Source organism: Psammomys obesus, unplaced genomic scaffold, assembly GCF_907164565.1.
Source record: "Psammomys obesus unplaced genomic scaffold, mPsaObe1.curated_primary_1811, whole genome shotgun sequence".
NCBI classification, from domain to species: domain Eukaryota; kingdom Metazoa; phylum Chordata; class Mammalia; order Rodentia; family Muridae; genus Psammomys; species Psammomys obesus.
This window is the reverse complement of record NW_026596088.1, coordinates 853,062-869,419: the sequence shown is the minus strand read 5'-3', so window position 1 is coordinate 869,419 and position 16,358 is coordinate 853,062. Positions and strand designations below refer to the sequence as shown.

Sequence of the window (16,358 nt, the reverse complement as noted above, 5' to 3'; positions counted from 1 at the left end):
GCCATGGCTGCTATTACCGAGAGGCTTCTGAGAGCTCTGTCAGAGCTGGACAGAGCTCCCACATCTGTATCATAAGCCCGCTGGGATGTGCCCAAGGGAGAGACTCGATGTCCTCTGCTCTGCAGCTCGAGGCCCGTGGTGGACGTCGTCACGGAGATGTCCTTCTCCCCCGACGAGATCCCGCTGCACGAGGTGGAATGCTCCTACTCTGAAAGTCAGGAGCCGAGGAAAGGCGTCAGGCTCAAGGTGTGCTTCCAGATCCGCCTCCTCACGGCCCGGTTTCAAGGTCAGTGCTGTCTTCGGAGAGCTGCCGCCAAGGCCCGAGTGAGGAGGCCCTCCCATCACTCAACTCTAGCCTTCCTCCCCGCCCAGGTCGCCTGCTTGCCAACCTTAGCTACACCCTGCAGCTGGATGGCCATCGGACAAGGAGCCGAGGTCTGTTCCCAGGAGGAAGCCACGTGCTCAATGACAAGACGTCGGTCACCCCGGATAAATCCTGCCTGGATTTCAGGTTTTCCTTCCCAGTAAGGGAGCCAGTACCGGCCTTCTGGGAAGGGCTGACTGCAGCTAGAAGCAAGAGGGTGTAGGCGTGGGTCTGTCACCACTCAGCTGCCACAAGTGACATTGATTTCTTGCTACTACCATTTCCTCTGCTGTTCAGTAGTTGACCTAACACTAACACCCTTCTGGAGTTTTCCCTCTAGTCCTTTGCTTTAGCACTTTTGTTTTGTTTGAGACAAGGGTCTTGCCGTCTGGTTTACGTAACCCTGTCTGGTTTGGTACTTGCTACGGAGCCCAAGCTATCCTTGCACTCATGGACTTCCTCCTGCCTCAGCCTCCTGAGTGCTGGGATTATATGTATGTACTGCTGTACCAACGCTGGCCTTTTTGTTTGTTTTGGTTGTTGCTTGAGACAGGGTCTGGCTGTTCTGGAACTCACTAGGTAAAGCAGGTTAGCCACAGACTACTCCCAGAGATGTTCATGCCCCTGCCTTCTGAGTGTTGGGATTAAAAGCACAGGCCACCATGCTAAGCCTGTGGTGTGAGGATGATTATAATGTTCTCAGTGCTTCTCCTCCTCTCTCTTCCCTGTTAACGATGCCACTCAGCGTTCCCAGTTATAATGGTATGTCTTAATACATTACTTATTGTCAGCACTCATACCAGGGAGTCTGTTTGAGACAGGACCTCACTATGTAGCCCGGAACTCACTTATTTAGCCAAGGCTGGCCTCAAACTCACAGAGATCTGCCTGAGTATTGGGATTAAAGGTGTGCACCTCTACAGACCCAGCCTCCCCCCACCCCCCAATTTATTCGTTTATTTTTGTTTATGTTGGTTAGTTGGTTGGTTTTTTTGAGACAGGGTTTTCTCTCTGTAGTCCTGCTGTCCTAGAACTCACTAACATAGACCAGGCTGGCCTTGAACCCGGAGATCCACCTGCCGCTGCCTCCCAAGCGCTGGCATTAAAGGTGTCCGCCATCGCCCAGCTTCCGTTTATCTGCGTCTACGCCGTCACACCAGAAGCTAGCATCGGATCCCATTACAGATGGTTGTTAGCCGCTATGTGGGTGCTGGGAGTTGAACCCAGGGTCCCTAGACGAGCAGAGAAGCCAGTGTTCTTAACCCCAACCCATCTCTCCAGTCCCAGGCCCATTTCTTTTTAAATATTGTTTTGGACAGTTGTGAAATGTCAACTGGGTTTTGCTCGTTGCTCGTGTTAGGCTTCTTCTCTGGGATGTCAAAGGGACAGAACTAGAAGCATTCCCCGGGTAGTCCGCCTCCTCCTCGAGCAATTATCCCCTCCCAGTCCCAGGTTGTTCCTAACAACATGTCGTGTCCCTCTGCTCCCCACACTCCACCCTTTTAGCTCTGGAAACTCATCCCAAATTTGCCAGAGAAGACAGCAGCATGGCACGGAGGCACCTTGCGCTTTGGGTCTGGGTATGTGGGCTGTCAGCCCCGTTGCTCTCAGTTCTAGGTCTGAAGACAATTACATCAGGTTTCAGAGCTTTCTCTCTTGTGCTGAATAGGGAATGATTGTGGCCTGCTCTTAAGATCCACAGGCCCCTTAGGCAAAGTTCAAATGGAGACCCTACCCAGGCTGTTACGGCCACTACTAATGACAAAAGACTACCAACTCTGTTGTCAAGGAACTAACAGCCTAATTGTTCTGGAATGTTCTTGTATGAAATTTGACAGTGGCTGCCTAGAGCAGATATATGCATACTAGATATTATTGTATGCATATCTGTATTATATATGTACATACGTTATGTATACGGGTGTTTTGCTTGCATGTATATCTTTGTACCTTGTGTATGCCTGGTGCCAGAGGCAGCCAGAAGGCATTAGATCCCCTAGATCTGGAGTTCCTGGTAGTTGTGATCCATCATGTAGGTTCTGGGAATCGAACCTGCATCCTCTGGAAAAGCAGCCAGTGCTCTTAACAAATAAACCATCTCTCCAGCCCCCTAGGGCAATTTTTAAAACGTTGTTTGAAAAACATCTTACTCTGTAGCCCAGGCTGGCTTGGAGCTCTAGGTGATCCTTCTATGTCAGCCTCTTAAGTTCTTATAGTACAAGCATGAACCACCATGACCGAATCCATTTAATAATGGTGTCTTAGTTACTCTTCTATTGCTATGAAGAATCACCGTGACCAAGACTACTTACAGAAGAGTTTGTTGGGGGCTGGCTTACAGTTTCAGAGAGTGAGGCCACGGTCATTATGGCAGGGAATGTGACAGCAGGCAGGCATGGCACTGAAGTAGCTGACAGCTTACTTCTGCTCTGCAAGCAAGAGGCAGAGAGAGCTAAGTGGGCATTACATGGGCTCTGGAAACCTCAAAGCCTACCCCAGTGACACACCTCCTCCAACAAAGCCTCACCTCTTAAAACCTCTTTAAACCTCCCCACCGGAGACCAGGTATCATCCTCATTCAAACCACCACAGATGGTTCAAATGCCTCCATTACAATCCCGTGGAAAGCTGTGGGATTGATTAGTGATGCCTGGCTTGGAGTTCGGGCCCTGCTGGGAAGCACACTATAAACACCCTATACATAACAAGCTTGTTCCGAGTATTTAGGTGTAGACAGTGGAAAATGATAAGGTCTTAGCATGTAACCACTGCGGTGTTGTCACTGGGGAGGTGCAGATGAGGCATGTGTGCTCTCTGTGGTTAGCCTCATCCTGACCCTATGTCCTCACCCTCAGATCTGCATTCAAGACCTCATCTCCCCCATCAGTCTTACCACCTTTTGGTCCCTCGGTGTTCCTTCTTCCTCCAAGAGAGAGAAATTCAGAGAGACGTTGATGGGGGCAGGGGGGGATGAATGTTTAAAGGGAAGGCCGGAAAATCTATTTAGCAATAGTAAAGCTAATAGGTGTTACTTAAGCAGGAAGGAAATTCATAGGCGTCTGTATGTAAACAAACTCGTGGGAAGGAGTGGAGCCAGGGTGGTGGCTCTGGGGAAGGAGAGATAATGGGTGGGGTCTGGAGGGTCCCTTCAGTGACCCTGTTCCAGGTTCCTGCTGGGCGTCAGCCCTCACTGCATTACCTCTAGAACCGTGCAGCACACACATTCCAGGGAGAGAACTTCAGAAGGCCTCGCTTTGGGCCAGACCCTGTAGACAGGGCTTCTTAATTAACCTTCCCTCCCTTGTGTGTTCAATTAAATGCCAGACCGGGTGCTGTAAAACTAATGGGGGGATATCTGTCCTCATTCCCAAGATCAGACACTCCCCGGGCAGTGCCAGGTGTCCCCTTTAACATTCTTGACAGTCAGCAGGTGGTCAGGCTGGTGAGAGGCGGCACCGTCTGGGGGAAGAAGGTGGCCAGGAATCCAATTGTGTACATTCCTGGCAAAACCTCCGTGGGTTCCGTCCCCACCTGTGTCCTGAGACTGTCTCTTCCCTGTGAGATTCTTCCAGAGCTAGAGGAGTTCTGCACGGTGATCGCTGAGCTCTTTCTGTGCCTTCAGCATCACATGAGGGGTGTACCCTGCCCCACCCCCCCATGCTGGGATTTGATGGCTACGTACACACTTGAGCAGAGTCGACAGGCCTACTCAGTGGCATGCCACCTCTGGCCACCTTCTGTTGTGGTCCATAAGTGTGACCCTGCCCTGCAGGAGCTCCTAGCCTGCTGCCAGAGATTGGAGGGGATAAGGCAAGTCTGCCCAAAGAGGGGGCCCAGAGATCCCCAGGAGGAGAGGTACGTGTTCAGAAAAAGCATAGTGTGGCATGGGCAAAAAGACTTTGGAGACTCTGCGTTGACAGACACATGAGAGGAAGACGAGGTCAGAAGGACTTAGGCTCTAGCTAAGGGCCTTGTGGAAACGTCAAAGAATTTTTATGTGGGAAGAGGAAATGCTGTATATCCGTGAGCTTAATTGCTTTTGTACTTATTAATTTTATTTTATGTGTGAATGTTTTGCCTGCACATTTGTGTTTGTGCTACATATGTGTCCTCGAAGGTGAGAAGCGGGTATCAGCTCTCCTGAAGCTGAAGATTTGAACTACCATGTGTGTGGGTGCTGGAGAGTGAATCCAGGTCCTCTGGAGGAGGGGTCAGTGCTCCTAACTGCTGACCCATCTCCTTAGCTCCTCGTGGGCTTTTTCTGTGCTGGTGTTAGAAACCCCTCTACAACCTGGTCTGAGCAAGAAAGGGCATGGGCTGACACCGCCTGAAATACAGGCCTAGCTTTATCCAGACGCCTGGACAAAGGCATCAAGAATCCTGTCTCTCCTTCTCTTTCCTTCTCTTCCCCCTCCCTCCTTCATATAGCCCAGGCTGGTGTGGAACTTTCTGTGAAGCCCAGGTTGTCTTTGAACTCCTGGTTCACCTGCTTCTACCCCCTAAATCCTGATTCCAGGGGTGTGGCCTGTTGCCCAGCTCAGGAAGCTTTCTTCATATTTCTTGTAGCTCATTGTCCTCGTATTGCTAGACTTTGTCAGACTTCTGACAACCAGGTAGAGGAGAGAGACCTTCCCTTTGTTGTGACCTAGTCATATTCACTCCCTCAGCCCAATGCCAGGGGCCAGGCCTTGGCCATATGCCAATACGTAAGCAGGCAACCAAAGCCCCCTGGGGTGGGACCAGATATTTAGGAGATGTCACATAGACGTGTAAGCAGCCGGTTCCAGCACTGACGTGGCTGCAAAATGAACCCGGGGGCAGGGAGGAGGCTGTGGCGGTGCGTCCCACTGGGCAATAGGCAGGCTTGAAGCAAGGCACTCTGGGAGTGGAGAGGAGGAGATGCACTAACAAGAGTCTGTAGAGGCAGGGCTGCCAGGAGCTTGAGATGTGCGGAGGCAAAAGACAATGGACATTTGTCATTTGGATCTGGATGGATGATGGGCACCCCAGTGCCGGGAGCCCGAGAGGCAGCGCAGCTGTGTCAGGAACGGAGACTCGAGAGTTCAGCCTTTGAACGTGTGGTATCTGGGCTTCTGGCTCACCCAAGAGACGGCTGTGTCTGTTCTAGGCGGGCCGAGATACCTGCCAGGACTACTGCACTCCAAACAACAGAGGTTTCCATTAAAACTGGGGGTTTGTGTGTGCGCGCGCGCCTGTGTGTGTGTGTGTGTGTGTGTGTGTGTGTGTGTGTGTGTGTAGATCAGAGGATACCTTTGAGAGTCAGCCCACTCCTTCTATCATCCTTCTCTTGTACAAGGCAGGTGGAGACTGGTGTGGCTTCTACGATCCTAAATCAGGAATCAACAAACAATCGGCAAAGACCAAAGAGCACATGCTTTTTGCTTTTAGGGCTGTGTGGCTTCTGTGGTGGCTACTTCTTATGTTCAAAGATGCCTGGGCTCTAGCTGTACACGTGGCTGAGCAGGCTGGAGCAGCACACACAGCTTCCCTTAAGGATTATTTCTTTTAAAATTTACAAAGCAGGCTGGAGAGGTTAAGAACACTGGTTGTTCTTCCTAAAGGTCCAGAGTTCAATTCCCAGCAACCACATGGTGAGATCTGGTGCCCTCTTCTGGTGTGTAGGCAGAACATATTATAAATAATAAAATTCATCTAAAAAGAATGTACATTCAAAAATCTTGTTAAAAATTTTTTACATAACGCTTTTACTGCCATCCCAGGGATCAGAATGTAGTGAGGTGATCCCACCCAGCTTCAAGGAAGGCTAAGAAAAATAGTCTGAAGAGCAGAGAGTGGTATTTTGTTTTGTTTTGCTTTGCTTTTAAGTGGAGACTGTTTTAAAGGCAAGAGCTGCGGAATGCTGGGATTACCAGCCATCTCTGACCAGCCTCTAACGGAAACCCACACATTAGGCCCCAGCACCTGAGGTCACAGCCAATGTCAAGAACACCTTCCTGAAAAAAAATGTCATTAGTTCTGGGTTTTACAAATAAGTGGATTAGGTGTGCTTGGGGGTGGGGGTTATTGCTGATCCAGTCAAGGGAGATGGGGAAATGGACCTTGCTTCTTTCAGAAGACTAGCTGAGGGGTTCAAGGCCTTGGACACCATGTGGCTCATGGTTGCATGGGTAGTTGCCCTCTGTGTGAATGCTGAGGTGGGTGGGGATGGGCGGCAGAGAGCACTGGGGCTCTGCACTTAAAGAGGAGTCCAGAGCCTTCTAGAAGATCCAGCTGCGATAACCTGTGAAGGCCTTCTGGGGTTCCACTACGTTCAGAATACAATCTCCGCGTCCCAGCACCGCCCACAGGCTTAACGGAACCTGGACTCTCTTCTGCCTTCCTGCTCCTTCCAAAGCATCATCCTGGAGCTAGTCCAAGCAGATGCCTGCTCTTTGGGGGCAGCACAGTGTATCTTGCCCCAAGCATCCTCTGAACTTTCGTCTCCATTCTCTTCACCTGGCTTCCTCTTCCTTTTTTAGTGCACTAGTTCAGCCTTCTATTATGGCAACAAATACTCAGTGAGATGATCAATTTATAAAGAAGGAAGGTTCATTTGGTCTCACGGTCTCAGAGGTCCATGAGCATCGGTTGCCCCTGTTGCTTTGGGCCTGTGACGGGCACATGTCATGGTGGGGAGGGCAGTGTAAAGCCACTCACCTGCGTCGTTGTGGCTGGGAAGTAGAGAGAGAGGAGGAGAGAGCTGTGGTGCCAATGTCAACTTCAAGGACATACCTCCACTGGCAACACAGCCTCCAAGCAGGCGCTAGCTCTTAGCGGTTCTGCAACCTTCCAGTTGCACCATAGTGACCTTGTCCTATGCGTATTAAGGCACGGAGAGGTGAGCATTCTTGGGCCAAATGCGGCGATTTGTGGGGATGCCACTGCCTCAGGACACTTCCTCATATGGGCTCGGAGTCCTTTTCCCAGGCTCTGAAGCGTCTCTGTACTTCCCTCATCATTACCCTTCACCCACCGTGGACCTTGCTTGTCGTCTCTCCCTCTGTCTGTTTTACTTGTTCACGTGTTACCCGGGGCCCAGAAATGGGGGGTGATGTGATCTGGGGGAGAAGCTCAGGAAATGCCGGGGGATGTCTAGAAGTTGGAGAACAGGCCTAGGGGTGTGGGGGATTGGGAGAAGCAAACCACAGGCGGACAGGTGAGGCGGGGTGCTGAACAGCCAAGGGCTCCTGTAAGGGTGGAACCATAGGCTGCTTTGCCCCTTGCCCAGATAGCCATCTGGGGGGGGGGGGTGGAGAGGCGCCCCAAGCCTCATCCTCCCCGTGTGTGTCTATCACTGGAGAGGGGCCATGTATCAGGCTGTGGCGAGGGGTAGGGGTGTGGAAAGGCCACGGTCACTCCAGCTGAGCCCCAAGCCTCTCTTGTCCCATCGGGAGACCTGCTCACCCACCTGTGTTTGCTCCCACACACTCTGCAGGTTAGGGACATGCAGCCGATCCTGAGACCATCCATACATTCCATGACTAAGGAGGTAAGACGCGTGGGCCTGGGGACCCTGTCCAGCTCTGCCGGCTCTGGGGCCCAAGCCTCCTTCCTGGTCCCTTCCTGGCCTTTCAGGTCCCTTTTGAGAAGAACTGTGGCGAGGACAAGAAGTGTGAGGCAAACCTCGCCCTGTCACCCCCGGCCAGGTCTGTATGCCTTCGACCCCACCTTCCCGAGGCAGTGCCGAGAGGCCATTCACCCGTGGGCTGTGTCCACTAGGAAGGGCGCTTCCTCTCCATGCCTCACCTACCTTCTCTGAGAAAGGCAGTCATTAGCAGAGCTTGCGCTGGGGTTGGCAAGTGTGAGGAGCCTGAGCCTGAGCACAGGAGCTGGTACTGACGGTCAGCTCCCTCGGCTCTGAAGTCCTCACCTTGGTGCTGTTTCCTGCCGTCTTGCCCCCTGCCCTCCGCCCTGTGACTTTTTTCTGATCACCTCCTAACCCCCAGCCCCGGAGTCCTGCAGCTGACGCCCTCTGCCAGCCTTGCTGTGGAGTGGACACTCAGGAACTCGGGAGAAGACGCTTACTGGGTGCAGCTGAGCTTGCTCTTCCCTTGGGGGCTGTCCTTCCGCAAAGTGGAGATGCTTAAGGTGAGCCCGAGGGCCCCGCCTGCCTGGGACGTTTCCCTGCGCCGGCTCCTGCCCCCACAGCACGCTTTGGGTAGCCCGGATGGCCTGAGTGGGAGGGCATCTAATGTGTGAGGCACATCAGCCTGGTGGCGCTCATCCCAGCCTGGTGGTGCTCGTCAGACTCCATCCTGAGGAATAAGCTCTTTGAGTCTTGAAGTCTCGTTTTTGGGGGGTGGGGGGAGGCTAGGACTGGGGAAATGGCTCAGTCAGTAGGGAAACGCTTCATCTTACACACATGAAGCCCTGAGTCTGGTGCCCAGGTCCAAAGCTTACACATGCGTGCACCCTCATGCACGCGCGCACACACACACACACACTTAAAAAGTAAGTTTAAAGGGATTACAGAGATGGCTCAGTAGTTAAGAGCACTGGCTGTTCTTCTAAAGGACCCGGGTTCAGTTCCCAGGTTCAGCTGGTGGCTCACAGCTGCTGTCACTCCAATGTCAAGGCTTCCGTCGCCTCTGCTGACTTCGGTGGGCCCCTGCATGCATGTGGTGCATATAGAGACGTGTGTGTGTGTGTGTGTGTGTGTGTGTGTGTGTGTGTGTGTGTGTAGAAGCATGGGGGTGGTGAGCAGGTTAGAAGGTCATGCTCTCCTTGGCTGCATAGTAAATTAGAGACCAGTCTGGAAAACTGAAACTCTATCTCCGAAAGAACAGAACTTTTACTTTACAAATACTGTTTAAAAAAATCATAAGTGATCACCATGGAAATTACAGAGTTTTATAGACAGCTCAGCAATACAGCACTTAAGTATGTGTGTATGTATTTTGTAACACCGACAATTGAATCTAGGGCCTAGGACATGCTGGTTAAGTGCTCTGTTACTAAGTTAAATCCCGACACAAACAATTTCTGTGCTTTTTGTTTGTTTGGTGGTGGGTTGGTTTGGTTTTTCCAGACAGGATTTCTCTGGAACTGGCTTTGTAGACCAGGCTCGCTCTGCCTCCTGAGTACTGAAATCAAAGGCATGTGCCACCATGCCCAGCAGAAATTCCTATTCTTAATCTTTTGGTATTATCTTTTTTTATTCCTAAGTACGGTTTTATATTTGTACTTTTTATGTATGTGTGAAACCCATATACAGATTACACTGTAAATTTACTTGGTGTTTATTTTAACCAGTCGGCTTTTTTTTCTCCATAGTTACCTTCCCGTGCTTTTAATTTTTAAAGTCATTATGTTTTATTTATTTTGCATGTGTATGTATGTGTGTGTATGAAGGTACACACATGTGTCAGAGGACACATATTATAGCACATGTGTGACAAGCAGAGGACAACTTGGAGGAATCTTTTCTCCCCTTCCACCAGGGAGATAAACTCAGGTTGAGACTTTTAGCGGGTTTTGGGGGGTGGGGAGTGAATGTCTGTAAGTTCAGCATTCTAACCATTCCTAGGCATGCAGCTCATTGGCATTGGGTCGAGTCTGTTGTCATAAGACTCTCTCTTTCCAGAACCTTTATGTCCTCTCAGACAGGCCCTGCTCTTGGTCTCTCGCTAGCTTCTCACGTACCTCTCTGTGAATTTACATGTTAGGCTTCACATAGCAATGGACTCACAGCGTGTGTCCTGCGTATCTGGCTTGGTTCACTTTATATGATTTGTTTGGTTTGAATTTTTATATGATTTGTTTGGTTTGAATTTTTTTTTTTTAATCTTGTGTCTCCATGTTGCCCAGACTGCACTCAGACTTCCGGGTCCAGGTAACCCACCTGCCTCAGCCTCTTGAGGAACAGGAACTAGAGACACACACTGTTAGGTTCAGCCGTGCCTTCCTCTTCGCCCCCTCTGGCCTTGCCCCTCTGAGCATGTGTCACACAGAGTCCTGGGAGCTACCAGCCCTGAGAGTTAGTGGCCTCTGGGGGACCCTGGACTTTGTCCACTGACACACTTCCTCACTCTCAGCCACACAGCCAAATCCCTGTGAGCTGCGAGGAGCTCAGCGATGAGTCAAATCTCCTGACCAAGACGCTGGCGTGCAATGTGAGCTCTCCCATCTTCAAAGGAGGCCGGCAGGTGAGCGCTGGGCAGCTCGCTCTCTCTCTCTCTCTCTCTCTCTCTCTCTCTCTCTCTCTCAGGACTGAGCTGGGAACAGGGAGGAGATCCTGGTTCCTGGTTCTGGGGAGGGAGCAGGTGGTTGGCTGAGAAGAGTCTCTCCTGTCCCAAGAGGACAGTGTACAGAGCAGCTTGGCATCGCTGGGCCCGGATTTGGGATGCAACAAACCAGAGACTGGATCGTTTGTTTTATGACCTTGCACACCTGACTCAGCTACCCAGAGCTTCAGTTTTCTCCTCTGTCCAGGGGAGATGAGACCCCTACCCAGTGCCAGAGATGCAGGCAACCTGAGCTCCTGGTCACTGTGGGGCTGGTGGCCCAGACTGGACCACGAGGTCCTCAGGCTGCTCCTGAGCCACTTCCATCTTCTCTCACCTCCGCTTCCCTGCCAGGTCAGCCTCCACGTGATGTTTAACATGCTGCCCAACGGCTCCTGGGGAGACTTTGCCGAGCTGACCGGCACCGTGCACTGGTGAGCGGGCCCCTCCACACGCCTGTGCTGCGGGTAGACTGCCGGGAGAGCAACCTGGCCGTCGGTTTCCCGACTTCTGACAGTCTCTCTGCCATGCTCCACGCAGTGAGAACGAGGACCGAGGCCTGCTGGGGGACAACGCAGCCACCACCCGCATCCCTGTGATGTACCCGGTCAACATCTTCACTGAGGAGTGAGTGTCACAGAGCTCAGTCACGCTCTCCTCCTCACCCTGCCTTCCCCTCTGGCTATCCTTGTCCCCCCCACCCCCAGCCCTCTTCCTTCCTGGACATCTCAGGTTCGATCAGAACTCTTCCCAGCCATTACCAACCCTTTAAGAGTTCTGTCTGAATCGGGTCAGTGCCCAACTGCAGAGAAGCACGCTCTTGGCTGCCTGGTTGCAGACTCTCTCCGCCACTCCCCTTACTCCTGTAGGGAGCCTCACCCCCCCCCCACCCTCCCACTCCCCCATCCCCCCACCCCCCCACCCCTGCATCCTCTGATGAGCACGGGTTCAGAGAAAGCTGCCATTTGCCCGGGGCCATGCGACCAGGAGGGCTCAAGCTCAAGTCTGTCTGCTTCCAAAGAGCTTGGCCATGTCCACCTGTGCCAAATTCCCTCCCATCCCGATACTGTGGTGCTGGAAGAGAGGGAAGGAATGTTTCCAGAGTGACCTTTGCCCTCTGGCACCTTCTCAGCCAGTCAGAGAAGACTCCCACACATGGAATCAGTGGTGTCAGCAGGCAGTGGGTAGCAGTGAGGCTCAGAGGGCCTCGGGTTGGATGTTCTGGCTGCCACAGAGAGAGCACAGTGGCTCTTGGAAGCTGGTTCTGTGTGGTGAGGACAGAGCCCAGGTCTCAGCTCAAGGTGCTTCTGAACACTTCCGTGTCGAGCAGGATGGGGTTCAGATAGAGCATCAGGGCAGGTGCTGGAGAGATGGAAGGCTCATGGAGAAAGCTGGCCTTGGACTTGGGTCTTGAGGCGCTGGGATGAGGGCCAGGAAGGAGACAGAAGGCAGAGCACGAGCAGAGGCAAGGAGGCAGGACTCAGGAGTAGGGAAGCAAGCGGGGAGCCTCCAACCCTTGGCGGCGTGTCCAGGAGAGCCGTGGGAAGGCGGTTGGCGTGGCCACGTGAGCTGCGGGCCAGGGAGACATGGTGGAAGTCAGAGGGTGACGCACGTGGGAAGGACACGCAGACTGTGAGCTGAGTTGAGACTCCAGTGGAGGTGGCACGCGGTGGCGAGGACAGGGCTCCCAAGCCATGACCCTAGAGACTCTAATTCCAGAGCTTCCGTCCTGTCTCTCTCTACTGGCCTCAGTTCCAAAGGACTAAATGACAAGATGCCAGTGAGGGCCCCAGCACTGTGCCAGGGGCCCAGAGGCTCCTAGGGGTCTGAACTGCATCCCTTCCACCTTCCATCTCTGCATGTCTCTCTCCACAGCCAGGGGAACTCCACTTTCTATATCAGTTTCACCCCTAAAGGTCCCAAGACCCAGCAGGTCCAGCATATCTACCAGGTATGAATTCCCTAAGGAAGGGTCCTCAAAGCCACACTCTCTTTTAGTTTCTTTCTTTCTTTTTTTAAAATTTTTATTTCTTTTTTTACGTGTCTGAGTGTTTGGTCTGTGCACCGCCTATATGCCTGCCTGGTGCCCTCAGAGGCCAGGAGAGGGTGTTGGGTCCTCTGGAACTAGAGTTATAGACGGTTGCAAACTTCCATGTGGGTGCTTGGAACTGAATCTGAGTGCTTTAGAAAAGGAGCCAGTGGTTCTTAACCACACCAGTAAGAGAACGGTAGGATGGGGCCAGGTATGGTGATATCCTATCTAGAAAAGAGCAGGCCCGAGAACTCACCTAGGCCGTACGTCAGGTCTCACCGGGCGGTTGGTAGTCCAGGGCAGCTGCCGCGCAAGCGCTGAAGTCTCTGCTCTTTCCCAGGTGAGGTTTCAGCCTTCTGCCTATGACCGCAACCCGCCCATGCTGGAGGCCTTGGTTGGCCTGCCGCAGCCTCTCGGTGAGGGCCCCATCGCACACACGTGGACTGTACAGACGGTGAGTGCTGCTGAGAAGAGGGCAGAGTGAGCTGGTCCAGGGTGGGAAACGGCTGCCTTGAACTGCTCCCTGAAGGAGGGGAATGTGGGTGTCTGGATTGGACACGGGTTATCGGGGGGGGGGGGGGGGCAGGGACGCCTGGGTTCTGCAGGGGAAGGAAGCGGCCACAGACCCACTGGAGACCTCACCTCCGGTTCCTAGGATCCTCCTGTCACTTGCCACCGAGAGGACCTGAAGACGCCACCCAGCGAAGCTGAGGTATGGGCTTGTGGGCTGAGGGGTCAGGCTGGGGGCGGGCAATCTGCTGGGGATGGTGGGCCTCGCTGACCAGTTTTCTGACCACAGCAGCCTTGTCTGCCTGGCGTCCAGTTCCGCTGCCCAATTGTCTTCAGGCGAGAGACCCTCATCCGAGTGAACGGGACTGTGGAACTCTCCAAAGAAATTAAGGTAGTACTTGCTTGTAGTTGGCAACTCAGAATGTTGAGGATCCATTCGCCTTAGGAGTGGGGAGATGGGCTTCCCACGTGGGCTCCCTCCGTTTTTCCCGTCTTGAGTAAACATCCAGGTTTGCATAGCTGCAAAACAAACAACAGCCAAGCCACCTGGGTTTGTTTGCCGTTTATAGGGTTGTTTTCGTGGCGAAGGCTTGTTTAGTTTTAGTTCCGTTTTATTTGGTTTCGGTGTTTTTTCAAGACAGTGTTTCTATGTCCCCCCTGGAAGTCTCCAGTGTAGACCAGGCTGACCTAGAACTCACAAAGATCGACATGCCTCTGCCTCCTGAGTGCTGGCGTTAAAGGCTAGGTATGCTATCACACTTAGCATTGCTTTTTGAGTTAGGGTCTCACGGGATAGCCAGACTAGCTGGCAACTCATGATCTTCCAACCTTGGCCTCCCAAGTACTGACATTAGAGCCGTGTACCAACACATCTGCTTGCCAAGGGTGGTTATATTCTGTCTAGGAAGCTCCCCTTCTGACACCGAGGAGTGAGTGACTGCTCATCACAGGAGAGAAACGGGATGAGGTGGAGAATGGGGGTCACCAGGACTTGCTCCCCTCCTTTCCTGTGTAAGTGGGCCCAGGTCTGGGGTCTCAGTCCTGTCCTCACTCTCTGCTTCCTCCACAGGTCTCCTCCACACTCAGCCTCTGCAGCTCGCTCTCCATCTCCTTCAACAGCAGCAAGCATTTCCATTTGTATGGCAGCAAAGGCTCCAAGGCCCAGGCATGTACCTCAGAAGCCACGGAAAGGAAGCAGGGAGGTTCAGGGACTCCATGCAGAGCTCGTAGAGAAGGGGGGGTGGGGGTTTGGCCCAGGCAGAGCTTACTCTAACTCAAATCCTTAGGAAGCAGTAGGCTTCACTTCATTGAGAAGCAAGCCATGGCAGGGCCCCTGGTCTGAGCTGCCACAGACGCAGGTCTAAAGATCAGTGTGATGGCACCTCAGCCAAGGGCCACCAAGCCCAGCAGCCAGTAGGCAGAGGGCAGTGAACACAGAGGCCCAGGGTTCAAGATCAGGCAATTCATTGTGACCAGAGATGGATCTGAACACAGAAAGCAGGTTCCTCAGGGCTTTGAATGCCTACCTGAGGCACTGCCTCCTGGGGCCAACGGCAAACCATGTAACTAACTCTCAGGGCAGCCTGTGGTACCCGTGGCGAAGTGACCGGTGAGTGCTGTGGGTGACATATTTGTGGGAGAGGGTCTGTGGCTGGAGCCCAATGCTATGATGCAACCCACAGATATGAAATGATACTGGGGACGGACCAGGCATGGGGGGGGGGGGCTCTTCCTGCCCTCACCTAGCTGTCCTCCCCAGGTCTTCATGAAGGTTGATTTGGTCTATGAGAAGGATATGCTTCACCTGTATGTGCTCAGCGGCATTGGGGGTTTACTACTATTGCTGGTGATTTTCTTCGTGCTCTATAAGGTAGGAACTTCCGGATGGGTTAAGCATTGCCAGGGCAGCTGGGGCAAAGGGGGAGCATTGGCAGGGGCCAGGAGAAGCATGCTGGACTGGACTGGGAAGCATAAGAGCCCAAATGGGCCTCAGCTCACCCCATCCTTCCACAGACCTCACCATCACTCAGTTCGACACTGGCGCAGCCAGAACTAGGTTGAGGGAGAAAAGAGAAAGGAGGGACCTTCCGGTCCCGGGTACTGCACTAGGCCCCATAAGACAGAGACATGTAATATATCCGTGGTCCCCACTCATATGAAGTTCACAGTCAAAGCATGGACATGGACAGGAGTGAGCATGACTGGGGCTGTCCCAGGGTCCGAGTACTCTGGAGCCTGTGATGGAGATGACTGGCTCCGGGCGAAGGGTCTGGGAAGGCCACCAAGAAGAGGGGGCATCTGAACTGAAATTTAGACAAGTAAAAATTAGGAGTGACGAGGGACAGTCCCAGCCCTTGGGGGTCAGAGGTGGAACTTCTGGAAGTTCAAGTTCAGTACAAGACCCCGTCTCAAAAGGTGAGGGAGAGAAGCCTTGGCAGTTAAGAACACTGGTTGCTTTTCCCAAAGGATCTGGGTTCAGTTCTCAGCACCCACACGGCAGCTCACAACTGTCTGTAAGCTCCAAGAGACCCAACACTCTCACACAGACATGCAGGCAGTCAAAACACCAATTCGCGTAAAAAGAAATAACTAAACAATTTTTCAAAGAGAAGGGAGAGTGGCAGAAAGGAGGCAGAGCACGTGGTCTGCCGGGGCCTCTGTTTTCCACTGAACACCTTGTCTTGACGTCTCTCTCCTCACGGCCACCATCCGGTCTGCCTCCTCGTTTGGAACTTGGTCAATTTTCTGCCGTCCCAGCGTTCCATCTTTTTACTGAACAACTTCCCTGTTAAGGACTGTTTCGAATCTACCCTGGAGACAGTTGCGCATTTGCATCTACCTAAACTTTGTGACAGAAAAGCTGTTGTTACCCGCTCTCCACGCTTACCTAAATGTCATTTAGAATGAATTCTCAGAGATGGGAACATGGGGACAAAGGAATGCGCACGCAGTTTTGAGCTTCAGGAGACTGTGCACAGCGCATGTCAAGCGCTGAGCTATTGGTTCTTTCTGTTAGAAGAGATTGTCAAATTAGTCACCCGAGAGGTCAGAGTATCAGTGGCAGAGGAAGCAGCAAGCGCACAGGAAGCCCTGGATTCCATTCTCAAGTGCTGAAAGAAATATCACCTACTTAAAGATTTATATGTGGCCTTTAAAAGTATAGATAGATAGATAGATAGATAGATAGATAGATAGATAGATAGATAGA

General features: G+C 52.5%; 1 protein-coding gene across 1 annotated transcript in view; it reads left to right on the top strand.

Moving 5' to 3' along the window:
• Nucleotides 1-16,358, top strand: part of Itgal (integrin subunit alpha L) — a 36,395-nt gene that overhangs the window by 17,206 nt on the left and 2,831 nt on the right. Inside the window, exons 16-30 of the mRNA XM_055627351.1 lie at nucleotides 126-286; nucleotides 373-524; nucleotides 3,220-3,250; nucleotides 7,780-7,874; nucleotides 7,961-8,031; nucleotides 8,332-8,473; nucleotides 10,420-10,530; nucleotides 10,963-11,042; nucleotides 11,149-11,235; nucleotides 12,484-12,559; nucleotides 12,981-13,094; nucleotides 13,296-13,352; nucleotides 13,443-13,541; nucleotides 14,220-14,315; nucleotides 14,910-15,020. Coding sequence (XP_055483326.1) covers nucleotides 126-286; nucleotides 373-524; nucleotides 3,220-3,250; nucleotides 7,780-7,874; nucleotides 7,961-8,031; nucleotides 8,332-8,473; nucleotides 10,420-10,530; nucleotides 10,963-11,042; nucleotides 11,149-11,235; nucleotides 12,484-12,559; nucleotides 12,981-13,094; nucleotides 13,296-13,352; nucleotides 13,443-13,541; nucleotides 14,220-14,315; nucleotides 14,910-15,020 — 1,483 coding nt within the window. The remainder of the gene's footprint in view (nucleotides 1-125; nucleotides 287-372; nucleotides 525-3,219; nucleotides 3,251-7,779; nucleotides 7,875-7,960; nucleotides 8,032-8,331; nucleotides 8,474-10,419; nucleotides 10,531-10,962; nucleotides 11,043-11,148; nucleotides 11,236-12,483; nucleotides 12,560-12,980; nucleotides 13,095-13,295; nucleotides 13,353-13,442; nucleotides 13,542-14,219; nucleotides 14,316-14,909; nucleotides 15,021-16,358) is intronic.